The 27,590-nt window shown below is 37.1% G+C and overlaps 1 protein-coding gene across 8 annotated transcripts in view; it reads left to right on the top strand.

Annotated features, from left to right (window-relative positions):
• Positions 1–27,590, top strand: part of LOC136843316 (peroxisomal trans-2-enoyl-CoA reductase-like) — a 352,117-nt gene that overhangs the window by 296,077 nt on the left and 28,450 nt on the right. For 4 of the 8 annotated variants that reach the window (XR_010854523.1, XM_067111584.1, XM_067111580.1 and 1 more), the window contains exons 1-4: positions 13,268–13,392; positions 15,104–15,207; positions 17,610–17,733; positions 21,329–21,489. Coding sequence is in view for 7 of the 8 variants with exons in the window: in XM_067111584.1 (XP_066967685.1) it covers positions 15,105–15,207; positions 17,610–17,733; positions 21,329–21,489 (388 nt within the window). In the remaining variant the exon portion in view is untranslated. Of the gene's footprint in view, positions 1–520; positions 642–13,267; positions 13,393–15,103; positions 15,208–17,609; positions 17,734–21,328; positions 21,490–27,590 lie in introns of those variants that run through there. The other 4 variants (XM_067111578.1, XM_067111579.1, XM_067111583.1 and 1 more) reach the window with 2 other exon arrangements.

Genomic DNA, 27,590 nt, shown 5'->3' with positions numbered 1-27,590 from the left:
ACATATACAGAGCCATGTATCTTGTACGTATTTTTGTACTGCCTGAATATCGAGGAACATTCTTTCGACCCAGCACATTCTAGGTCTTCCTCAATTTACCCATTTCCTCCCACAAAAAAAAAAAAGCTACTGAATTAAACATCCTCTTCTCCATCCTATTCTCTTCCATTTAGTTTTTTCCCTATTGAATCATTACAGTCCTCATTATCTTAATGTTCGCTACTGTGCTTACATTATGCAAAGAACGCATATTTGCTTGTTTTTATCCGAAATCTTATATTTCCATCTATTTCGCGAAACTTTGATCACTCCAAGTAAATAGCTATTAAACAGCCACAAACACATCCCATCATAGTCAAGGAAAAACTCCACACATCCAGGGGAATAGAATTATAGAAGGCCTTCAACCGAATGGCAGTTATGCAGCTGGAGTTTGCTATTAACCATTCATACTTATTATAAGACGTATAAGTGAAAGGCTCCTACCGCGTGACTCACCCATGCAAAATTGTCATTCCAGAGGCTGGGAAGATCGAAGACCAACAGAACAGTGGCTGTGAGGATATCGCTAACGGCCAGGCATCCCAGGAGACAGCTTAGTCGACTGCTTTGATTCCTGTGGAATGCAGAAGGATGAAAAGGTGATTTATCTTTTTTTTTATTTTTAGTTGTTCGATTGGTTGGTATATTGGACACTTATTTATTGATTTACTCAGCGTTTTTTTTTTCTGTAAAAGAAAACTTGTGCCGGCTTTGTCTGTCCTTCCGCACTTTTTCTGTCTGCCCTCATATCTTAAAAACTACTGAGGCTAGGGGGCTGCAATTTGGTATGTTGATCATTCACCCTGCAATCATCAAACATGCAAAATTGCAGCCCTCTAGCTTCAGTAGTTTTTATTTTATTTAAGATTAAAGTTAGCCATAATCGTGCTTCTGGCAGCGATAAAGGATATGCCACCACCGGGCCTTGGTTAAAGTTTCATGGGCCGCGGCTCATACAGCATTATACCGAGACTACCGAAAGATAGATCTATTTTCGGTGGCCTTGATTATGCGCTGTCGCGGCTGTACAGAAAATTCGATCGCGCTGAAGAAACTTCGGCGTATTTCTACTTATTTTTTATTTATTTCACTTTCATTTTTATTCTTATTAAAACCGTCGTCAGCAGTCTGCTGCTTGCATTCTACTGTATAACCTTCGCTAACACAGTGATCATCATCGACCATGAATTTTCAAGTTCAGATGTGGAAGTGAAAGCATGGTTTGTGATATGATCTAAAATTACTGTTTCTTTTTATCGAAAAAATTTGAAAGGTTTATTAAGCCTTTTTTAAGTTAGTGGCAGTAAGTATACGAAAATACACACAGACACAATATTATACATTTAATGTGTGTGTGTATATGTATATGTATGTATATATATATATATATATATATATATATATATATATATATATATATATATATATATATATATATATATATATATATATATATATATATATATATATATATATATATATATATATATATATATATATTATATATATATATACATACACATACATAATTCTATGGCATAGTTTTTGTAATTACAGTTTTAAGCTGAGGCAATTACCTTAATGGTGTCAGTAAAGTTTTTTGCTGGAAACTTGGTATCGTCGGGGTTTTTCCGAGTATTATGCGCCAGTTTCTGGTGAAAACTACAAAGACGTTTCTCGCTAATTTCTTACAGTACCGTATGCCAACCAAGACGCCTACAATTTTGTTTTGGCTTTTATCATTGTTGTTATGGTGACTTCTTTTCGTGGGTTTGCATTATATATGTAATACACGCTAATAAGGACTGACGTTTAGTTTTACGTATATAATTCTGTACACTCATTTCACATAAGCACATTGCACCTCAAGCCTCGATCTCGTAAAGTCGGCTTATCCTTTAGCCCCTCGAATAACCTCTACTTCGTCCTGAAGGTTAGTCTGATGTATGTTTTCATCCGCGCGATGACAAAAATAAAAAAGTCGGAATCCTGGATTTTCTGTTGGTAGTCACATGATAATCACGATAATGCACAGATTAGGGAAACGATTGTCGTGATGAAAGCGTTAACTGAAAGAAAGACTGAACATTTTTCACTGGAAACTGGCCCATGGAAATCGGAAAAAATCTCTAACAATTATAGGATTGTTGTAAAAATTATTGATATACAAATAATTTTTTTTTTTGCATTAATCCGTTTTCCTTCAACAAGGAGTGTCTCCCGAGAAAAAACTACCCAGCTGTCGTCGCCACATTCATACATTGATTACTAAATTGTTGATGAACCCACTGAGTGCTACTTCCCCAAAATTAGCCGCTTTTGATACACACAGAATGCTCATAAGCAGCACGTCGAACCTCCTATATATACTACACACACACATGCCACTCGCCACTAACTTGCACGCATTCTCACCAACGGTAGTTGGGAAAAATTTCCTTTATTAGCTTAAACCAGGTCAAGTGTGGGTTATGTCTTGCTGGAAACCGGCCTTTTGGGTGTGATTAGGGAAGCCGGCGTGGACACTGTTCCTGTGTTTGACCAGTACTATTTACCTGGTAATCGTAACCCCGACCCAGGGGAAAACCTGTATTGCAGTGTCTTAACATTAAACGAAAATGGACACCTGGCGAGATCTGCAAAGGTAGCACATATAAAGAAAGGGAAGTATCCTACGGCAGGTAAGGAATTTGTATTTACTTAATTTTATACTCAGATAGAACCAGAGAAGGACCTTCATGTCTCCTGTACTCCTGTGTATGAGTGTACTTATATATATATATATATATATATATATATATATATATATATATATATATATATATATATATATATATATATATATTATATATGTGTGTATACTGTATATATATACATATATACAGTATATATATAACCATATATATATCATACACACACACACATATATATATATATATATATATATATATATATATATATATATATATATATATATATATATATATACACACATATATATGACGAGTGCATAAGTAGAAAGAAACCCCCACGGAAGAATCCCATTGATGGAGGAGGCTTGTAATGAGATATTTGAAGACCTGGAGAAAAGCAGATTCGTCTTGATAACAGTTTGAGCGAAAAATTCATTTTCTACTGTCTCTTAGTCAGTAATCAAATATGTATAAGTGTCGTAGTGAAAAGATGGTACCAGAACCAGTAATTAGGAATGGGGCGAACTTTAAAAAATTCAGTGTAATGTCGCCGACTGATTGAAGATTTTGGAGCAAGAAATGAAAAACCACGGAGAGATTTCTCACGCCGCGCCTTGGGTCCGTGAAAGTGGCCCTGAATTCTGTGTTGTGTAATATCTATATTAGAATTCATAACACTGGGACATGGGATAAAGTGATTTGTTAATCTCCATTTAAGATGCGTCCAGTAATAAGGGCAGCATAACTTAATGTTAAAATGAAAGTTTCGTGGTAAAAATTGCCGTCAATTTCTTTTGAAGTGAAAAAATTAAAGATGTCGTAAGAGACTGGAAATGGCAACACAGATTGTAGTATTCTGTCTATGAAACTGTGTTCCTGTGTTAACAAAACATTTCGAAATATTTCGAGAAGAGATGAATGGATTTTGATGAAGTTTGGTGGAAACATTCACTGTGTTCCCCTCTAGATGACGAAATATTGGCGAATATCTATCGAGATTTGGCAGGCTTCTATTGCTAAGGATCGCAACATCACTATCGATACCTACTAAAAGGTAAGCATGCGTGAGTAGTCCAGTAAATGTTTTCGCCAAGTTTCATTGTAATCCGCTAATAGTTTTCACGTAATCCTGCCAGCAGTCTAACTGAACAAGTGACAAAATCATAACTACCTTGGCAGAAATATACGGTAATGAGATGCTGAACCAGTGTAAAATGTCTGTGTTCGGATGAAAGAAAGCAAGCAAGAGATTTCTCAGATGCCGAGAATGATAGGTGATCATGAAAAAAAAAAAGTTCACGTTTTGCCCAGGAAGCAAATGATAAATGAGGGCTAATATAATTTATTGCTTGTAACAGTTGCAACTCCAGGTTTTATTATTGGGTGAATTGAGTCAAGAGAGTAAGTAAGTTGCTGACAAAATTTTTTCAGATAAAATCAGCGAAACATTTGCAGAGATATACTTTGTATTGGCACGTGATAAATACATTACCTAATCATGTAAACTATGTAGAGCGTGGTGAGGCCTCCCATCAGCGTGATAAAGGCGAGAAAGCTGTCGAGGGATGTGATCAAGACTTTAAACCAGGTGTTGAGTGGTCCGGGGTACTGCCTTGCGGTGGCGTTGTGCTCCATAGCCCATAATATACAGCCTATCTGTGAAAAAACAAAATAGAGGCGATAATGACTCACTTGATGCGGAAGCACAGTTGTTTGCAGCGAAGGTACATTCATAGGTGCATTTGTATTATTTAAAAAATTATATATATTATGAATTTAGTTCAGGAATTCTTGTAGTCCTCAAACGTGCAAGATTTACGCTGCATTTATGTTTGGATCTCAGTATGTTAAAAGGTAGGAGTTTCGTACCGTATTTCCAGCAAGTTGGGTGATTCTTACTTTGTAATCTCTCTCTCTCTCTCTCTCTCTCTCTCTCTCTCTCTCTCCTCTCTCTCTCTCTCTCTCCAGTAATTTGAATGGCAGACTTTGTACCCAGCGTCCCAGTTCATTCATGTTATGAAACACAAACGAAGTTGCATATCGGTTTAAAAGTGATGGACGTAATCTTTGTAAAATTGCTCACTTTATTATGCCACTGATATGGTAAATGACAATTCAACCGGGCCGCTTTCCCTCAAAATACATTTATAGCGCCAGAGTGCTCCTGTCGTTTAAGGTAACATCAGTCAATACAAGAACTGACAAGCTGCGAACGCAAACTCACAAATGAAAACTCTCTCTCTCTCTCTCTCTCTCTCTCTCTCTCTCTCTCTCTCTCTCTCTCTCTCTCTCTCTCTCTCCCATTTATTCAGTTTCGTGATGTGCAACGGCCCTTTTCGTATCCGAGAAATTACGCTCTTTTAAACTTTTCAGGGGCTTTCTCGCCTAGTTCCTCGCGATCACAGAGCTAACTTAAAAGTAACGGAGTCATGTAAGGCCTGTTTTGGCGTCAGTCGTGCGAGTGATTTTTGGAACTTACTAATAAACATCTTTTTGGTTTGTTGGTTAACCCATAGTTGGAAGAGAATGCAATATACTAGAAAGTACTAACTTTTATAGCCATTATAAATTATGCCACCGGTAAAGTACTATTGTTAGAGTTTGTATTAGCATATATCTATTCTTTGGTACTCTTTCAAGTTCTTTCACCAGGATTTTATTTGTTTGCTTTAGCTTGCTTTAGTTTCTTTTAGCAATTTTTGAATGACGGCGTTTTGTTTTACTTCGATTTATTTAAGCAACATTCTCCAGTATGTTGGCCCCTTTATCCCTTCTTGTTGGACTTCACATTAAGCCTAAACAGGAAAGATATAGAGACTAAGTAGTTCTCTTGGATTTCATAGTCTGAACGTAACAAAAGAAGGTAAAAAAAAAGTCTTCTTGGACTTCATAGACTGAAAACAAGGGAGGCTAATGTTTTCTTGGACTTCATACCCTAAACACATGTGTGAGACCTAGAGGTCTTTAAGGACTTCATATCCTCAGCACAAAAATAGAGACTAGGAAGTATTTTTGGACTTCATAGCCTGAACAAAAGAGACTAAGACGTTTTCTTGACCTAAACACGAGAGAGAGAGAGAGAGAGAGAGAGAGAGAGAGAGAGAGAGAGAGAGCAGAAGTTTTTCTTAGGAGAGACTAAGAAGTCGTCTTGGACTTTACATGTAGCATGAACACAAGAAAGAAACTAAGATTTCGTTGACTTCATGGCCCAAACTTGAGAGGAGAGACATAGAAGTATTTTTGAACTTCATAATCTCTAAAGATAAGGAAGACACTGAGAAGTTTTCTCGGACTTTGCAGCCTATGCACAAGTCCAGATTTGTTTCAGCAGAAAAGAAAGACTATGGCTTTATCTGGGACTTCATAGCCTAAACATAAGACAGAGACCGAGAAATTTTCATTTGTATTTATGCTGTTAGCTGATCACGTAAAGGCTGTCTAGGAAAAATTTTGTTCTCATTGACTTTAGTTATTATTGTCCAGAAACTCAGTTTCTAGACTGACAATTTGTTCAACAAGCAATATCACATACAGACGAAAACCACTAAACTTGAGATTTCCCCAACATTTTAACAGGCTTCCCGTTTTGCTCTTCAGCAAATCTTTATACTTATTACAGGTCATTTAACAATATTGGCTTAATAGACTGTATTGTTCATTTTTGCACTTAAAACTATTCTCTCCATTTTTCATTTTGTATCATTTGAAAGATCAGGAAGCTTGTATATTTAAGTATGGGTGAAAGAGATCATTCTTACCTCCTGTGGAGAAAGGCTGACAGGTATGAGTAAATTCTGAAATACTGGTTCCATTGTACTGTTGCCCATTTCCTTCAAATCAATTTTTTCCTTCTTTCTCTGTTTTATACACAGAATGTAGGCTATAGTATTCTGTCGACCGCTGAGAAAGTAGTTACCTCTCAAGAACAAGAATTGTCACGAATAAAGCAGAAAAAATTCAATACACTTTGCTCCAATTTAGCGAAAAAGAGGATTTTGTTCATTCTTACAAAGCAATGAGATTTTGTCACAGTCCAGTACAAAAATATGTGACTTTGTCGCAGTTGAAGCAAAAGTATTTTGCTACAGTTCAGGAAAAAAAATCAGATTACGTCACAGCTCAAGCATAAACTATGTGGGTCACTTCGTGGAGATTTATCATCCTAGAATTCGTGGAATTATTTTAACAGACAGCCAGCACATTGCCACCCTGAGTGACTGACTGGCCCGACGATTAAGGATAGAGCGTCGCTGACACTGCCATTCCAGAGTGGTTATCTAGCAGGCCCTCTACCTGGTGGTGATAAGAAATACAAACAAATACAGCATTCACTTTCTTTACTTTATGCTTTATCCCACACATACAGGGTATGTATCATGTATATATACCTCACATGAGCGCACTCGAAAGACATTGCTATGTGCATTAATATACTTGCCCTCTCTTTGGCAGATTAACAGAAATCATGTAATATTAAGGAAACATTAGCCGAAATAAGTCACAAAAATTGTTAGGTACATATATTATTTGCTTGTTTTCTTACTTACTTACGAACTATCTTTATCTGTTCAAGAACTTTGATTTGATAAAAAAGAGACACTGAAACCATAATGATATTCTTAATAGGAAAGAGACAGTAACAAATTAAATTCCTGTTCCTTTCCATGTAAAGTAATTTACCAGGGGTTCATGTCTACGAGGTTCGAAGACTTGCCGTCCCTCTCCAGTTACGGGCTGGGCTGCTCAAGGAGCAAGAGCTCAGGGCTAACTTAAGTGTTCGAAGAGTCAAGAAATGGCCCACAAATAGCTATTTGTTAGTGGAAGCAGATAGGAAATCTGTGGTAACGATGGCGTTAATTTAACAGTTCTTCAGTTTATTGAAAAATTACAAATTCCTTTAGAAATAGCTCGATAACTCTTGTTCTTACACGCACTGTGCGTATAACAAGCCCCTTAGGGGGTTAGTGCCTTCAGTGCACCTCACACGGTGCAGATTCTTTGCAGCGTCCCTTCGCCCCTTAGCTGCAACCCTTTCATTCCTTTTACTGTACCTCCGTTCATATTTTCTTTCTGCCATCTTGCTTTCCACTCTCTACTAACAGTTGTTTCAATATTATTTTCAGCGCTGAAATGACCTCATAGGTCCCAGCGCAAGGCCTTTGGCCAAAATCTTATACTCCAGTTGTAATTCCAATAGCTTAGCAAGCAAATGCTCAAGGAAACTAGTTGGAGGGCCGGTTGGTTAAGTTTGGATCATGTCGGCCTTATGCCAACACGGTCCATTGCCCAAAGGTGGCCCCCGTAATAGTAGTATGTTTGAAAAGGGAATAAGAGACATGGTGCGGATCTCCTGACTCTGTACAACCAACAGATACCCAAGAGTAAACGGAGTCATCATTGCTCAGTTAATCTTTGATGATACTGATGCTTGATTTCATCTTTCAGCTTATAATCACTTTATTCAGATTAGTAGTGTAACTGGTTTGCCTCCAAAATAGTGAAAAATAAAGGCAAATAAGTACAAATAAAAACTTACACAAACATTCATATTTCATCTATGTATTATGTTATGCGCGGAGCAAACACATGTATTGACTGCAGATTGCAGCTACGGTATCCTGTGATATACAATATTTTCCCTACCTGCAGTTTGCTGACAAATATAACGGTCTACCGAAATTATTCATAGGCTTTTCAATCAGATTTTTTCTGAATAATTTTATTCCATTCGTTTTAACCCTCAGAAACTTTACATAACAACAATCCTTATAGTCTTATACCTCATTGGAAATAATAATAATAATAATAATAATAATAATAATAATAATAATAATAATAATAATAATAATAATAAGAGAAAGATAGCGACAATACAAATAAGGTGAGGAACTGCAGCACAAAGATATAGCTCAACATTTTCCTTTTATATTTGTAATCCAAATTTACAACAGGTTATTTATAAAGAAAAAAGTATAGTGTACATATATAGAAGCTAAATCAGTCCTAAAGGTGATTAACAGTAATATATTCCCCTCCCTAATAATAATTGCCCCAACATCTTCATTTCACACGTATAATCCAGATATACAGCTGGTTAGGCATAAAGTGAAACAGTATAGAGTTCATGTATAGCAACTAAAACATTCTAAAAAGTGACTGATTGTAATAGACTCCTATAATAATAATAATAATAATAATAATAATAATAATAATAATAATAATAATAATAATAATGGCAATCTCTTGTGGAGCGCTTCATAACGTCCCTCCTGGAAGGCGTTAATCCTCAGAGCGGCCATAACAGGACCGTGAGGTTATCATCCGCAAACAAAGCTTTTAGGATGGCCCGCCGTTGGGCGTATTTTATTATGGGTCTATCGGCGTTATCGGATAAGGGAAAATTTTGAGAGAGGGCCTTCTGCGGGCCCCACGTTCATCGCCCAAGTATTATTACATCCGGCCGTGTAATTTATTGTTGATTAAAACCTGTTTTCTTTTTCGGGGGGAGATGATGTGAAACCGTGATGTGGCGGCGCCTTGTCGTCAGAATGACACAGGGCGGGAAGTCGCTTCTGCCTTGTTCCCTCTCAAGTCGTTTTACAACTGCATCGTGCTTGTAATGTTTCAAACACGTTGTCTTCCCCGCCATTTTTCTTTTTCAGATTTTGCAACAGTTAACCATGGAGTCTGTTTCGTAGACTATGTTACAAAGGAAGAATTCATACATGTAGCGTATTATTATTATTATTATTATTATTATTATTATTATTATTATTATTATTATTATTATTATTATTATTATTATTATTATTATTATTATTATTACTGCTTGTGTAAGCATAATTTTTCCTCATGCCCTTTTCGTTTTCAGATAATGCAAGAGTTAACAGAATCCATAAAGTTGAATTGATTAATCTTTACAAGGCTAGTGTAGGAATGACAGCAAAACACTCATATAGATATGTAAGATAACAGATGGATGGCAGAATAGGCGATGAAATTCAGTCACACGGCAGGTAAGGCAAGAAGGTACTGGACCTCTCCTGAAGCCGTGTAATAGAAACTAGCACTCAGAGGGGCATGAGAAAGAACGTATGAATAGAATGTTGAGTCAAATCTTTCGTATGGACATGAGGTGTTGATGTTGAATGTGCATGAAAAGGTGGAACCTGTCGAAGTTTGGAAGATAAAGTTGTAAGTATACAAGAAAAAAAATGAGTTATGATAAACCAGAGAGGGGTCAGAAATCATAGCCTACAGAAGAAAATACATTGGTAAATAACGTCGTTTTGTAAATCTTAGAATGAAATAAAAAAAAACGGATCAAGATAGTCGGAGGGTGATAATTGCTTTGAAAGTTAGAACTAAGGAGTTTTTTTTTTTTTTAATTAAGAAAGAGCGAGAGCACGGTAGATAGAGGTGAAAGACGCTATATTTGTAAGGAGGTGGTAAGCTCTAATAAAGTATCTTTGTGGGTGTTTGATGCAGTTATAGAGCTTTATTCAATAATTAGGAAATGACTGTGGTAGCGAATGTTATTTTTTTTTTATTCTTTATCTGTGGAGACATCTGCTTTCAAGAAAAAACAAGTTTGTCAAGAAAATAAAATTTCTATAAGCTTAAATGGAGAAAAAAAGACAACAAAATTGTATGAAACAAATAATTTATTAAAAATTTGAAAACTAGCACTCAGGCCCAGTTATTGACTATCATTATGTGGGTCGTAATCAATAACAACATTATTATTATTATTATTATTATTATTATTATTATTATTATTATTATTATTATTATTATTATAGATGATTGCGACTCAAGCAGAATTTAATTTAACATTTTTTTTTTCTGATGATTGACATCTGTGACTGGAAGTCCATAATATTCGTCCGATGTCTATTTCATTCATTATTTACTAATGAAATTTTACAGAAAATTATGCAAACGGGAAATGTACATGGTTGCAACGAGGATTGAAGCTGAACTGATTTAAAGCAAAAGTAATGATGTATTTACGCTGGGGCAGCGAGGGTAATGAGTTGGTGCCAACGCGATGTACATATGACCTTCAGCGCTCGTCACTGATTGGCCGGCGCCAGGTATTCGATTGCGATGGTCGAGGGTCATTTGGCATGTCTTTAATAAATACCTGAGTGGTGGGCAGCTTGGGGTATTCTGAGGACGTGGTTCCACGGGGCGTCTTGTTTGAAGGGAGTGGTCATGGTCGGTAGTGTCACTATTAGGAATTTTTTTTGTGGTTGGGGTAGATTTTTTTTATCCCCCTAATGCTCATGGGGAGTAGAAACAGTTGTCTGTATAATTCTCTGTAAAAATTTCTTTAGTAAAATGAAAATCTAAAAACGATGATAACAAGGTTTATAGATTAATCTTGAATGATATAAACATCAGACGAATATTACGAACCTTCCAGTCACAGTTGTCAGTCATCAGAAAAACAAAATGTTACTTCGAATTGAATTCTGCTCGGATAGCAAGCATCTATAATAATAATAATAATAATAATAATAATAATAATAATAATAATAATAATAAATGTCGTTATTGAATAATACCCACATAACGGTAGTAAATGCACCAAAGTGCTAGTTTTCAAATGAATATATTATTTCAATTTTATGCAAGTCTATTTAAGCTTAAAGAAATTTTTTTTTTTTTATTTTTTTTTTTTTTTTTTTTTTAAAGATACAGAGCCTCGAGGATGATAAGGTCGACGCTGTCCTGATGTACGTTATTTTCCTCTTTGGGTATTGGCTTCCCACAGGCTGCTCAAAGCCCTCCCAGAATTAATTCTTCTCTCTTCTATTTTATCAAATGTAACATGATTGCGAGTCATCGTCATCCTTAGCTGTCTTTGTTGCTCCTTGGCGTATGTTATTAGCACAAGATTAAACTACAACAGAGCCTACAAGTTCTTATAAGCTCTGGACCCTCCTTTAACAGAGTCCTCCCCAGGTCGGGGTCACCCGGGAGCATTTCACCTGTTACCAAGTACCGGGGATCCTCATCCTGAGCTCTAATCCAGATTGGTTCTGATTTTAATTTAAATATGATTTAGTATACTTTTTCCTTAAATAATTCAGAGTTAAGTTTCCATGAAAAAAAAATATTTTCTAAGTCAAAGCTCTTCCTTTAATCATGTCTTTGCCTAGAAAATAGGGATGTCAGCGTGAACACCGTAGTCTATATGAAAAAATATGTTGCCAACTAGTGATAAGTGTTTTACTGCAATCCCGCCCGTCTAGAGTCAACCTCCTGGAATGCAGACCCTTTACTCTTGTTATGTAACACTTCTGTGTTGATTTTCACAATGACCGAAGGTCATATTGAAAAGTACAGTATTAAGAAGAATGTTAGTTGTCTGGTAAAACTAAGGTATACTTAACTTTACTACTGGAGTGATTGTCTGCTCCTGGAGAATGTAGTGAAGTCCGGGATGTACAGTAAGTACTTTCACCATGAAGTAATTTAACCAAACATTATCCCAAGTCTTATGTTTCCCCATAAAATTCTGTACATTCTTGTCTTAGACCACTAAAAACTTATCCATTATTATATAGTTTTATACCGTCCGCTAAAATCGTTTGCTTCTTATTTCTTATGTGAATGCTAACAGTCGCACCTCTGATCTCTATTGTCCATTCTTCCAGTACTTCTGTTATCATATTCACTTTAACTGAGTCGAATTGCATTAATGAAACTGATTGAAATTGCAATTGTGGCTTATATTTTCTATCTTTCTTCCATGCAATCTCTTATCATTTTATCATGCTGTACTGATGAAGAGTTCGCCTAAATCTAAGCGAACCAAAATGCAGTTTTCGCCTCTTTAGATATCGTAAAGTATTTTATCATGAAAGGTTCTGGTATTTTTTGTGAAACCCAGGTTTGCTTGCGCTGGCAGGAATAGTCACTAAACTGTAGCAATCACCAGCAATCGTTTTCGAGATCGATGCCCACAACCGAATTTCTCATGGTTTTTACGTTGTGCCGTGTACAGTAGCTTGTAACTAGTCATAACATTGAAAATTCAGCTCCGCTTTAAATTTATTTTATTAAAGTTTCACATGAACAAGATAAATAGCATCTAGACGCAAATGTAAATATATTTATTACCTCAGACGAATGTCTCATTTCTGCCCTAGAACAAATTTAATTAAACGATAACTTGGAAATAAAATACATGTGACTAATGATACAACTTACATATCTTTTAAACTTTGTTGATATGCGGGACAAGGTATATCCTAAAGCCGTGACATGGTTTTTTTACTTTTGTAGATAAGTTGTTTCTTCATAGATGTACACACTTTGATAGGTTGGTCAGATAATCATTGCCTCCCTGTACCTGAGATAAGACAGTAAGTAGCCAATCAGTTATTTAAAGCTACCAGAAGTTGTAATGAAAAATCAATTATTGTATGGGTATGCGCTTTTTTCCAGTTTGGGTTTCATTACTTAATTCAAAATTTCGGAAATTATTATCTTGCAAACTAATTTCTGCATAATTTTCTTAGAGAAGAAGAATGCCACTCAGCTGTTGAACCAAAACATAACCAATGTGGTACTGTCTTGGCAAAACTGCCACTAGTTATCACTTGTTGCGAAAAGTAGGGTTTCATCAGCCGGAGAAATTGTAGAGGTTTGTATCATGTATTTTTGTCGAAAATTGAGCCTGAATGCATAAACGATGGGGACTCTTCCATGTCGAGAGAGGTTAAGATGAGGATACATCAAGGTATAGGCTGTATATGGCCTGGTACCGGTAGGCTAACGCTAAGCTATCCGCAAAGATAAAGTAACATATTTAGTTTTTACTTATATTGGTATTTCTACATAACAGCTCCGCACGAATTATTGTTGATGTATTGGGGTTCCATTCGATTAATGATCACTATTAAAGGTTGGCAGAACGGAAACACCTGCTGCAATTATCTCCATTCATTGGTATTTGAATATTATTGTTTACCGCGTCGATCACAAACTAGGCGTGGTAATGCATCTTTACAAGAGTGACGGGGTAGTTTACATATCCTAGGGACGCCCCTGTAGCTCAGTAACAATTATTACCTTGGAAATTGATTTTTCATATGCTTTTAGTGTTGCTGAAGTATTGTCGGTCAACTATTATTAGCCTAACATACAACTCTGGGTTTAGATGGGGAAATACGCTGGTTGAAAACCAGACTGCCATGTTGTTGTTATGGAATGGTTCCATGCATTTGCAAGTCATTAGGGAGCCATATGTTCAAGAAGGGAATGGCTAAGGAAATCTATTATAAAAGCAATCATACTAACCTTACGTGCCCTAACCTAACCTAGTAGGACATGTTACTTAGCCAGACCCACCCCCCGTGAAGGAAACTCCACTTTTTACCAAAACTTCCCCTAGAACACCGCATGCATGATAGCATTCCAGGCTGGCCAGGTACAATAATATACCAATTCTGAGGTTAATTACAGTCAACCAACAAAAAGTAGTGGTAAATTCTTGATAAGCAACCAAAATACTATAGAAAAGTCAATTTCCAAGGTAATACCCCATGCGGAGCTGTTATGTGTTAGTTTCTACTTTTATCTTCTTATGAAGCAGTTTTGACCATCACTGTTGCTTCATCTGTCCAGGTTTCCCCTACTTTTGTATTATGACAACTATGGTGGACACTAGCCTATTGAGAAACTCTGATTCTCTTTATATATATTGCTTGCTTGTGTCCCAATATCCTTGACCATACATCTAATATGCATTGTGTCATAATGTATGCTTACTGCGATATCCACTCACTGCTTATCTTACTCTTTCTCTCATATTCCTCCTTTTGTGTACCCTCACCGTATATTAAATGCTCATGAATTTCAGAGAATAAGTGCCTGTGCACATCAACTTTGAATTCTTTATTAATTTCATTGTATAGTCTTGTATTTCATTATCTTAGTGTTCTCTCTATATCTGACTGGATATCAATGTCTTTTGCATGTGTTTTCATTGCCTTTAAGACTTCTTTTCATATTTATAACTTAATTTTGGAATGTAAATGCATCTTCCTTACTCCAAACACTGATAGCCAAACATTCTTAATCCTCTGAGATATTTGTTTACTTCATTTTTATGAAGTAAGATTGTAAATATTAGGACTGTTCTTAGTTTTCTAGTGATTTACCTTTTTCATGATCTTTCATAAACATATCTTTTTGTCTTCATAATGAACAGTATATGGAAAGGTGACATCATATGTATAGAAAACAATAACAGGAATAGCAAAGTAGACAAGTAGTGTAATGTTCTTGATTTGATGATAATTATGTTTTGTTAATGATTGTTATTTTTTGTGGTTGTCTTCCTTACATTTCAGAATGTCCATTTTTCGTCCAGGCTTATTCAAAGGCAAGGTTGCCATTGTAACAGGAGGTGGAAGTGGTATTGGGAAAGCCATCACAGAAGAGCTGGTTACTCTGGGTATGCTCATGAATACTGATTTATCAAAAAATTGTACTATTTTAAAAAAAATTTTAGTTTAGACTTAAGGTCTGTATCACATGAACAGTTTGTTTTAGCATCTTGTGATTCCTTGCCACCAATACAGACACCAAGAGGTGTAGCTTTTGTCATACTAGAGTAATTGTTTGCTACCATAAGCTGCCATTTTCTTCCTCCAGGAAGGATTCATATATTTATATATCCAAGTAATACACTCGGCAGTATCTGTTTAATAAATATATAAATATCAATTTTGTCTTTGAAGGACAGTTACTAGTTTAATCTAGATTTGGTAGTAGCATGGTATCCCACATTCTAAATCCTAGTTTAATACAAAAGAGGATAGTTTTTTTTTTATCACAAACCCATCATTTTAATTTATCTAATGTACATTACCTTATTAGCAGACTCGCTCCAGAAGAAGAAGGATTTTAAACTGGTCAGCACATCTAGGTTAAAGAATTTGGTTTGTAAAGTCTTAGTAAAGTGTAATGGCAGTAAGTCATTATAAGTCTGTCTGCCAGTTGAAACACATCTAGGTTTTCTCTCCCAGGTTTTTCACTGATCTGTGCTCATACAACTTGGCATTTACTTAATCATTTAAATAATTCCTTTCTGTATTTTGAGCTTGCCACTGGTGGTAGTCTTTTCTTATATATTTCCTTTGTAGGACCAAATTAAATGTGATAAGCATTTTGCCTTGAGATGGTTGAGAGCCACTGAGTGTCTCGCAACAGCAACTTCACTGTTACACTTTTCAAAGTTTGTATACACTTTAGTTATGTGTATTTTGAAGGTATTTTATCATACCAGTCTCAGTTTAGCTATTGGTTTGCTTAAGTGCATTAGGGCTGTGTACTTCTTAAGCGAATTTGCTTATCTCTCCTGAGTGAAGTTTTCACTTCCTTGCTACATGATTTTATCCTCTTAATTGTGTGTTTTTTTTTACTTTATGTATAGTAATTAACTTTTGTTAATCTGAGTTTTACTTACATGTCTGGATAGCTATATTAGCTCAGTTTTTGCTCAGTCTCTGTATACTTACTAGCTCAGGGTAGGTCATTACTTATTTATAATTAAGATGCTTCAATGAAAGTTTTAGGAACTGCTGTCAGACAGAGCGATGGTTTCATGTCTAGCCTAGAGAAAGACCCTGCTTTACTTGACAATTTTTGTAGGATAAGTTTGCACCCTAGAGCTAATTTGTCATGTTGGTGTGAATTGCTGTGAGCCTCACTGGCTTTTATTTATTAGGAGACATTATATGAAGGGAGATTATCACCTTTGTTGAGGTCTTTGTCATACCTGCCTTGAAGAGGTCCTGAATGGGAAGGTTAAAAATCTGTCTTTCATAAGCAGATGAAAGTAAAGTTTACATAAACTGTTACAAGATCTCCTAGAGGATTTTGCCTCCTTCAGACCAAAAGGATCTTAATCCTTCCCCCTTATCACTGTAGTAGATCTCTGTCATTGGAGTAGTGTCAGTCTTCTATGCCAGTGCTTAGGTGCTGTTGGTACCCATTTGTCTTTGCTAGGCAACAGGGCCAGTAGCCAGTGCTACTGCTGGCACCAGTGACTTTTTGAGTGAGTACAACCCCGAATAATGCTTTTGTAGCCCCAATTGATGGACTGTACTTGGTGTTGTCACCAGTGAGGTTCACATCTCGTGTTCATCTCCTTGGCTGTCTTTAACACCATATGTTAGGGCTACTGCTGGAACCAGTGGCTGCTCTTGTGCAAGTACCTCCTGCACTTGTGCTCGGGTAGAATGAATAGCTGCTTGCTGCTGTTTCTGACACTATGGGCACTTTAGGCACTTATCTTCCTGTATCTCATACCTTTCAGACCCTGTGGTTTGTTCTGGAGACCATACCATTATGGGTACTCGGTTGAGAACTTTCATGTGGGTCTGTTGGAGAAAGTGGATTCTGTGGTCTGAAGCTTATATCTTTGAAGCTTCTTTGACATGCGTTAGCAATATATAAATATTAAATTTTCAGAGGTAATTTCTTCAGTACAGTCCAGAGCATGAACTCCTATACTGCATTTACAAAACATTCCATATGATTTACATACATTTTAGACAGGCTCCGTATATTAATATTGTCAAATATTAGAAAATTACCATTTGATTCTTGTGGGAATTATAAATACTGTACATTTAATGCTTTTAGTAAACACTTTCATTGTCAGGTAACTTTTAAGACAAAAGTTCCTTGTAGCAAATGTGTTCCTTGGTAGATATTCCTACATCAAAATGTCTTTCTCTTAAAAATGTTTTTATTGTTTTCTTGCTTCTTTTATTGTTCTCTGTGCTTTCTTGCTGGTGTTTTTCGTTGCATAGCAGGAAAAAATATGTCACTGTAGTTTTAAATTTTCAGGCTGTAGAGTTGTGATTGCTTCTAGAAATGAAGATAAATTAAAAAAAGCCAGTCAAGAGATGGATCCTAAAGGGCAGTCAGTCTTTGCAAAAGTCTGCAATATAAGGAAGGAGGATCAAGTCAAGTAAGATTTGAATATCTTCACAAATTATAAGAAATAAGCCTTGCATTTGTTTTTTGTGTTAAGATAATGTTGGTGTTTTAATTTTTAAAAGATATGAACCCATGTTTAACAGAATTGTCATCTAGTGAAAGCAATAGATTAGTTGGAATCCAAAAAAAATGTCTATAATTGATAGTGGTCAACTACTTTTAGAAAATGACTTCACATACAGGAACATTCCCATAGCTGCCAGTGCTCTTCATTATCAGTATACCTGAATACAGTACCGTTCTGCTGGTAGAATAACCGCTGTGTGATCTATGACAATAGTGAAGCATTTTTACACGTCTAGAAGGTTTTACAATAAATAGATTAGTTGGATTGCTTATGAATGAAGTAGGCAGTGAGTAAACACTCAGGGTTGGGTGTTGTGTACAACTACCAAATGTATGATTGGTTACTGTCAGCATTATAGCATGCCATCAGCCTGGCATACTCATTGTGCTCAGTGAGTGTAAGATGTCTACGGAAAGATTAGTGAGTATGCAAGATAGTCTGCAGGGGCATCTGAAGGTTGGCTCCTTGTGTCCAGGCTGTGGTATGGCCTTACCAACAATAAAGTTGGTAGGGGAAACAGTGTTTAAGAGGAAGATGCCAATAGATCTTGAAAGAAGTGTCGTAAATTACAGTATCTTTATTTCTATTTCTGTTATCTACAAGTCTTAATCAAATGGACCCACACTTGATAAAATAAAGTCATCATACAGTTGAACAAAGTGCCTAATCAGCTAATTCTGAATGTTTCTACTCCCCTCCATTCTACAAATCTAACAATTATGAAAGTTCTACATCTTAACGAAGTGCAATCCAAAGTGACTCAAGCTGGAGTGTCTGGACACCTGGGTATCAGCTTCTGAGTAGCTTTATAGCCTAACTTTCAGCTCCTAATCCTTACTTTAAAGACAGGAAACTTCTAATTGCTAAATAACAACACAACTTTTGGTCTTCCCATGACCTCTTTAGCCTTTATTGTTACAGGCACTCCCCAGTTATTGGCGGGCTCGGTTATTGGCGATCTGGTTTTACGGCGCTTGTGTACCGCAACCACCCGCGAATAGCTAAAATCCGTGAATACTTAAAACCCCTCTAAAAACACTTAGAACTGCCTATTTTGATAGTTTAACACAAGAAAAACCCTCTAATAATGCCTATACCTAAGTATTTTAATAGTTTTATCACAAAAAGTGCATTTAGTCATGAAAATGATATTTCTCAGTGAAAAATACCGCGAATGGGCGAATTTTTCACTAATAATGGGGTAGATACTTTCCACAGAGAAATCCGCAAATACGTGAATCCGTGAATACGGGGGGTTTACTTTAATGATGAAAATCGGTGATTTTCTGTGCTGATATGAGCTGTTTTCCGCTTATTGGCGCCAATCTCTGGTTATCAGCACTGATACTCGGTTATCAGCGCTGATAACCACGGAAAATCGCCAATTTTCGCTTATTGTCACACCGTCGGAACGGAAACCCCGCTGATAACCTGGGGCTGCCTGTATATATGTATGTGAGACTTTCTGACAAATTACTAAGCCCTTACTGTTAATCTAATAGTACTCAGAATTTGCACATTTGCTCAGCTTCCTGCATTGTAGTCTGACATAACACTTAAAAATTAATTAAAAAAAAAAAAATTTACGCTAAAAGTGATCTATTTGCAAAGAAAAACACATTAACTTGTACCAATATCCCTCAATGAATTAGGTGTGTACTAAGACAGTCTGTAATTTCTCTACCTCAGACAAGACCAATACTATTTGTATGCTGAACAAGCCAGACTATCTATTTTAGCTTGTAGAAATAACCAGCCAAGTCATTTTGATATGAATCAAGAATAAATCAAGAAATGGAGATATGTAAGAATATCATAAAAGAAATAAAATTTAATGCATCAAATTTGATATATATATATATATATATATATATATATATATATATATATATATATATATATATATATATATATATATATATATATATATATATATATATATATATATATATATATATATATATATATATATATATATATATATATATATATATATATATATATATATATATATATATATATATATATATATATATAAAACAACTGAACATGTATAGTGAATCAGTTACCCAAGCAAAGCATCATAACATAACATGTACGTTTGTTGCAAAAATGATGCAACAAAATTTGGAAAATCCCCATTAATAGTTTCTTCAGAAATTTGCACTTTGAATTGGTCACACTAATTTGACAAGTGACCATTCTATCAGACTATTAGCAAGTTGAATTGTGACCACTAGGAGTTATGGGGCTGTGGCACTGTCCAGGATACCACCCATACATTTCTGATAGTGTTTTGCTATTCACATGAAAGGAATGTAAAATGCACATTGAAACTTTACCGTGGAAGTATGCAGTAGTGATCACTTTGTGAACTTCATTGTGAAAAAAAACTCTACAGTAATTCCTTGATCATCTGCACTGCACCCTTTGTTGCACCTATCTCATGGTGAATGTGTATATGTACTGTACTTGAATGCTCTAAGTAGCAAAAGTGGAAATACAGAATTGCAGGTACAGATAGATATATGGAGCAATGATTTAACTTTTTGGATGGGAGTGCAAAAGATACATCTAGGCTAGGAAGTAGCAGAGCATTGTACCCAAGCTGATTGGTTCAGTTAGAATGTTCTGTGCTAATTGGCTTTTTGACGAGGATGGTTGTTGGGAAGAAAGGAGTAATCAAGTGTGCAAGTATGTGTGTGATGAATTTTCATTGTATTGCACAATTAGTTAAGTTTTATTGCATTATTGTTGTTTCTCAATTAGTATTGTAGGGTGAAGGGAGTATAGCAATGTGAGGTGCAGTAGCATCACACTTGCGTGTACACTACTGCTCAACATAGCTGGTTAGTATGTTCCCATTTCCTTATTTTACTTACACAGACAGGCACATTACACACATTACTTTTGAATCTCTTTGTTTAATGGTACAGTAGCCAGTTGATCATAAATAAGTAATGTGCTTAGTGTAGGCTACTGTGAGGAAGTTTTTTGAATTACACATTTTTGCTTGATAATGTCTTATATTTTTGGTTGTTTTGTGTTTATTATACCCTGTCTTGAAAAGACCAGATGAATAATTCTTATTACTTTGAATTCTTTTAACATTTTTTTTAAGATACATTTTCATAGTCTAGCAAGCTATGGTAGAATTTTGGGGTAGCTACAAGTAGCATAGCGTAGTCACTGTGCTTATCTAGTTTTACTCTGCTGTGTCTTTAGAGCAAACAGGAGCCAGAGAATACCAGAAGATTGTTTTGATTTCCTCTGCTAAATTTCTGAAAAATTAAAGCTTACTTTATCTAGACTGCTAGCCTTACATCACAAATACAGTACTGTATGTCTATACAAATACTGGATAGTTACTTCTCAGGCAGATTGATGACGTATTGTAGATGACAATTGGAAGTTACGGACATTTATAAGTTATGTAGTTTATTTGTTGTAAAATACTGAAATTGTAAGAATCTAAGAATTTTTCATTGGAACTTTACAGGACGTTGGTATCCCAAACAGTGAATGAACTTGGAAGAATAGATTATTTGGTAAACAATGGGGGTGGGCAGTTTCCATCACCTGTGGCTGATATGAGTTTAAAAGGATGGAATGCTGTTGTGGAGACTAATCTCACAGGAACTTTTCTTATGTGCAGGGAAGGTGAGCACATAATGTTTGTTCTGCTGAGTTGTCCACCCTGGAAAAGAGATGCCATGATTTCTTTCTGTTCTTGTTTTTGTGTATAGCATCATAATTTAACATTTTGCTGTGTTGCATACTTTATTTCTTGGCATTGTAAATTTTGCTTATATCATAGATGTGATGGGGTATTTTACATGTGTGAATGCACTTTTTTATCCCTCTTTTCATAGTATAATGTCTTATGTGTTATAGTTCAAGTGTTAATTCAAGACTTTGGAGTGTGTTCTTACAGTGAACAACATCAATTACCTAACTTAACCTTGTGCTCCTAATTAAAGTGGGCAGTCATATTTATACAAGATAGTAGCAGCTTTACTTATCAGATATAGTGACTATAGTATAGTCTACTTTTAAATAAGCAACTTACCAAGTAATTACATAGCTAGTTGCATTTATTTGCAGTAGCTTAAATTCAAATTTCACGGTAGCGACACTGATGTTCTGTGTAGGTAACTAGTCTCGCCCCCTAACGAGATAGTTAGGAACAACTTAGAGGAACAACTTAGCAGATAATCCTCAGTCTGTTTCTGTGATGTCTGGTGTTAACTCAGGTGGTGGCAGCAGCTTTAATTTTTTTTGCTGGTTATTTAACCAGACTTTGGTGTTCAAGCCGAAAGTCGAGTAGCTTCAGCCAAAAGCTTTCAGGATAAGTTTTTTCCTGTTTTTTCCTTGTTTTGTTGTTACTAAATGGAATCTAGTATATCATTTGTTCTCTTTTACAGTGAAAATTACAGTTAATTGTTCAACTCCTTTGCCAAGTGGCGTACTATAATGTAAACATTGGTTCGTTGTTGAACCGATATTTACGTTCACTACTGAACTGCTTTTTTCGATGTTACAGTAGTGAATTTACAATCTGTGGTTTAACTCAACTTTACAATGAGTAATGTAATAATGTAAAGTGTTGCTGAATAACGTAATAAAGTAAACTTTGCATTCATGACAACGAGTAATATAATAATGTAAAGTTTGCTGAGTAACATGATAAAGTAAACTTTGCATTCGCTACCATCTTTATTGAGTAGAGTAGTAAAATGTAAACATTGCGTTTGCTACAGGACCGATAATGATATGCTATATCTCCATAAGTCTCAAACAGTGTTTGTTAGGAGTTGAGATTTGACTGTATGATGGTATTCTGTGTAATTCAAGAATTAATTAAAATCATCTTATAACTCTTTCCTTTGCAGAGAATTGATCGAAAAATCCTTTGCAGAGAACTGAAAAAGTGTAAGGGCAGAACGTAGTCAAGAGAGAAATTGTGCTTATTTTGGTTGTGCTTGGCTTTTGGAAGAATTGACGTTCTTGACAGCCAAGGATTGGCTTTGAACACCCAGGAGCGCTCACCAGCTCCCAGTTTCTTAGCTTACGAGCTACTAGCTCGTTTGACGCCCAGTTGCCTGGCGCCATCTACACCTGGGAGCACCCAGTGCCCAGCAAAGTGCCCAGTGGGATCCGAGTGATCAGTGGGATCTGAGTGCCCAGCGAATCCAAGTGCCCAGCGGATCCGAGCACCCAGCGGATCCAACCAGCCCAAGGATCCAAGTGTAGTCTGGCGCCTACTCTCCCCGCATCCATTTCTCTCTCTTACTACTAGCTGTCAAATTTTTTCTTGCTCCTGTGCCTGGCTCCCTCTCTTCCTTCCCATGCCATTGCCAGTCTTGTGTCTGGGTTAACAGTCCCAGGTATCGACAGATAGCCACTGGAAAGGTGGAGGATGTGACTATCCGGCTCTATCAGATCTCCTAAACCCAGTCCCTGTCAGACTCCCCTAAACCTGGGAGGAGGCATACTGTCGGTCCATGGGAGTCCAAAGGGTTTTTTGCCCCCGGGTAGTTGCTCCTCAGTCGATCCTGCTGTCTACAGGTCTCGAAGGATAGCCATTGGAAAGGCATCCATAGGGATGTGCTTTCTTTGTCCTCTAGTGATATGGATCCCATTGTGAACAGTCACGGATCCCAATGTGGACAAGAGGCATCAACGGTGTTGTTCCAGGATCCCAGTGTGGACAGACATGGATCTCGGTGTAGACAAGGGGTGTTGATGGCGTTTTTCGGGCGTATTTTGGTCTTTGAAGAGGTATATCTTCCAGTTGTGGAGCGCCAGTAATTGGCGCCAAACGCTCTTTCAATCTGAGTGCCCAGCAGTGTCAGAGCGGAGAGAGCCTGAGCGCCCAGTGTCCGAGCACCTGTCTTCTGAGTGTCCACCTGTATCCCAGCGTCCGAGCACCCAGTGGGATCCAAGCGTCCACTGGGATCAAAGCATCCAGAGGGATATGATGGCTCCAAGCATCCAGTTGGATCTGTTGGATCCAAGTGGCCAGTGGGGATCTGATGGATCCAAGTGTCCAGCAGGATCTGATGGATCCAAGTGTACAGTGGGATCTGATGGATCCAAGTATCCAGTGGGATCTGATGGATCCAAGTGTCCAGTGGGATCTGATGGATCCAAGTATCCAGTGGATCTGATGGATCCAAGTGTCTGGTGGGATCTGATGGATCCAAGTGTACAATGGGATCTGAGGGATCCAAGCATGCAGTGGGATCCAATGGATCCAAGTGCCGAATGGGATCCGAGGGATCCAAGTGTACAGTGGGATCCGAGGGATCCAAGCGTGTAGTGGGATCCAAGGAATCCGAGCGCCAACCTGCTGTGTCTGGCGCCAGTTTCTCTTTGGTTTGCTGCCTGAAATTCAAGAACACACTGTTGTCCTGTCTTGTGCACCAGTTCCCATTGAGCAGGGATCAAGTCTACCTCCGGACAAGACTTCTGGGTCAGAGTTGTTGAGTTGCTAAAGGAAGCTCCCTCTTTGGGCTACTTCCTAGTCATCCAAGCATGTCAAGGTTGGAAAATTGGCTTTTGTTTAAAAGGAGTAAGACAAGTGTCTTTTGTCTTCCCTCACTCTAGTGCTTTGTCAGACATTTACTTTCTTGTCAAGATTGATGGGAGTCCTAATTTTCTGGACTGGCATCAGGAGCACTGGCCAGAGTCCTCCTGTTGACTTTTTTGAGTTTTTCTGTCTGCCAAGAATCTCTGCTTTCAGACTGCCCGAGAGTTTTACCCTCTTTCTCACAGTCTTCTTGCAGTTTCGTTCTTGGTTGAACAGCCTTTCCTGTAAGGCGCCAATTTCCGTTCTCCTGGACCCTTTCCTGAGCTCCTGGTGCCATTTCCTAGTGCCTGGTGCATTCGTCGAGCACCCAGAACTTGCACTAGAACGCTCGTCATTATATCTCCATTACTCGGCGGCCACCTCCATTTGCCTGGCGTAAGCTCACAGGGCCCAGGTTCTTATGTTCTTATGGTTATGGAATTTTTCTCAGCGTACAGTTCTGCACACCTTTGTTCTGTACGAGGGTATCGTCGAGTCCACGCTAAGCGTTATCAAGTTCAGTTTTTGTTGAATCTGCATAGATATCAACATTTTCTCTTATGTGTCATAAAGTCCGTAGAGTTGGCAGCTAGTTCGCACGGTTATCTGTGGTCCTGCACATCCTTCTGCTAGTTTGCTCTTTTGGCTGCAAGTCTGCATGGTCACCAATGCGAGATATGCCCACATCGGATAGAGAATGAACAGACAGCCTCTTCCCTCAATCTTCATGGCTATTGAATGGATTTTGGAGATGCAGGAAGCACCCTTCCTTGTCCTTGCCAGATGTCGGCCTCCTGACAGCACAAGTTCTCTGGAGCCCTTGTTCTTATAGTTGTGTGAACTTAGTCTTTTGGAAAGGAAGTTCCTTCATCCGTGAACCTAGTCCTGGATTTCTTTTCAATGCTTCAGTTACGGGTTGGGGAGCCTTCTTAAGGAACCGGTTTTTTTTCCGGGGCATGGTTCTAGTGAAAGCTAAAGATGTCAGAACAGCCTCTACCTCATCAGCTTTCAAACACTATATATACCTTATGTCCATTTGACAGTCAACTTACTGGTAGTATGATTGTTCTTCGTTTCTCATTTTGAGGGAGTTTTAAACAGTGTTTAAGAATTTTCGCAGTACTCTGCAATTTTTAGTTAATGGCATGTGTATCACAGAAGGAAGCATAGGGTTTTCTCTTACTGCCTATTCACTTTGTAGTGAAGTGTCGAATTTTGGGGAGCCGGGGTGGATACAATGTACCCGGAGCACGTGGCACTCTTAGTGGATGGGTTTAGGTCTTACTTCAGTGTAGGTGACAACATAATTGTTTGTTTTTATTATGGTACTGCGCCCAAGGCAAGGGCACCTTTAAAGTTTTGCTAGCCATCGGATAATTCATTGACTGCATAACTTCCACTGATGCTTTGGTAGCGATTGGAGTGGTCCGCTAAGCTCCCTCTTTAGCAGAGGTGACCCTCGGCTTTACCGCCGCGCCACCGCATGTTAAGTTGAGCACCAACCAGAGGCACTTTATGCTGCAGGCTCTCGTAACTAACAAGGAACAACAAGCATTGTTGTTAATGCTAGCAACTTTTCTATTTCTAATTCATTACATGACTTAATGTTTTAGGGTAGAATATGTCAATGTATCCCACCTCCTGTCAATGTGGGATTCAGCTATGTAATTGCTAGGTAAGTTACTTATATAAAAATGAAATTTTTATAGTAAAATAAAGTTTTATACAGTATATATTACCAAGTAATTACATGATCGGAGCCCTCCTCCTCCCCTCTGATGGACATAAGCATAAACAGACTGAGGATTATCTGCTAAGTCATTCCTAACTATCTCGTTAGGGGGCGAGACTAGTCACCTACACAGAACATAGGTGTCGCTACCGCGAAATTTGAATTTAAGCTACTTCGAATAAATGCAACCAGCTACACGTAATTACTTGATAAGTATATTATATAAAACTTTATTTTATTATAACAATATCGTATTTGTCAAGATATCCCACATTCAGTGGTAATTCTAAATACATACTGTAATTTATACCCTTAGCTAAGCCGTGATTTATACTTATTCAATTTAGGGATTTATCACAAAATGTAGCACTTGAAATCCAGGTAATTGTAGGGTCCTTAGCAGGTCAATTATCCTTAGCAGCTACATCCTTCTCAGCTAAAGTGAGGTTTGATTAATTATAAGTAATGAGTTTGTTGTGAAACAAATATAATACAGTACTTTGATAACAAGAGTTTGTATGGAAAAATAAATTTGTTTAAAAAACTAGCTTTATTTTTGCTTATAAACTTTCACTTTTCTATACTGTCTCCTGAACATTTGCAGCAGATAGAAAATTTAATTTATTAATTAATAGAAATGGTAAGTAAAGCTGGAAAATAAGATTTCAGAGTACCACCACCATGCAACATGACTGCTGTTATGCATTTTTTTGCATCTAAAGTGTACTCTTAAGACTCAGACCTTCTGGAATTGTTTTACTCTATTTGGAGTATTAGTTTCTTTTTCATGTCCTTAGTAGAATTAATTCTGAGGCTTGTTTGATCACTTCCCCTCTGCTACAAGGTGGCTGCGCTCTCTTTTCTACAGGTATATTTTGGTTGCAGTTCTGTTGAGCTCCAGTGGAAACTTCTTCCTCTTAGATGTCTTGTATCGCCTGTTAAGCTGCCTATTCCCATATTTATTTTATGTAAATCAGTAGTCTGTCTTTCCATTTATAGCCAGGCTTTGGAATTCTCTCCCTGCTTTTGTTTTCTTGTTTTGTTTAGGAGACACATCTGTTGCTTCATACTTGGTTAGCGTCCATGGGTCTTTCTTCCTTTTCCTTTTTCTTGTTTTCTTCTGGTCTTGGTTGGAAAATGAGCAGGTTACCCATCTCATAAGCTTTTAATGCTAAAAAATTAATTCCTTGAGCACTTGAGATTTACATTTAAATAGGTTTAAATCAGTTAGTGATGAAAGCTGCTGTGATATGTGTTGTAGTAACTTCTAGTTACACTGATAACTTGAAAGTTTCCAAAAGGAATTAATAAGGCAGGGAACAGACATTAAGAATAATTAAATGATACAGTAATTAAATGATACAATAGGGATATTTCTTAAATATAGTGTAAAAACACATATGGTACAATATGACAGTAAATCTGATGACTGCACATTGATGAAGACTAGTCGAGAGA

Source organism: Macrobrachium rosenbergii, chromosome 11 (genome assembly GCF_040412425.1).
Source record: "Macrobrachium rosenbergii isolate ZJJX-2024 chromosome 11, ASM4041242v1, whole genome shotgun sequence".
Classification (NCBI taxonomy): Eukaryota; Metazoa; Arthropoda; class Malacostraca; order Decapoda; family Palaemonidae; genus Macrobrachium; species Macrobrachium rosenbergii.
Note: the sequence above shows the minus strand (reverse complement) of the source record. Positions and strands in the feature narration are given on the sequence as shown.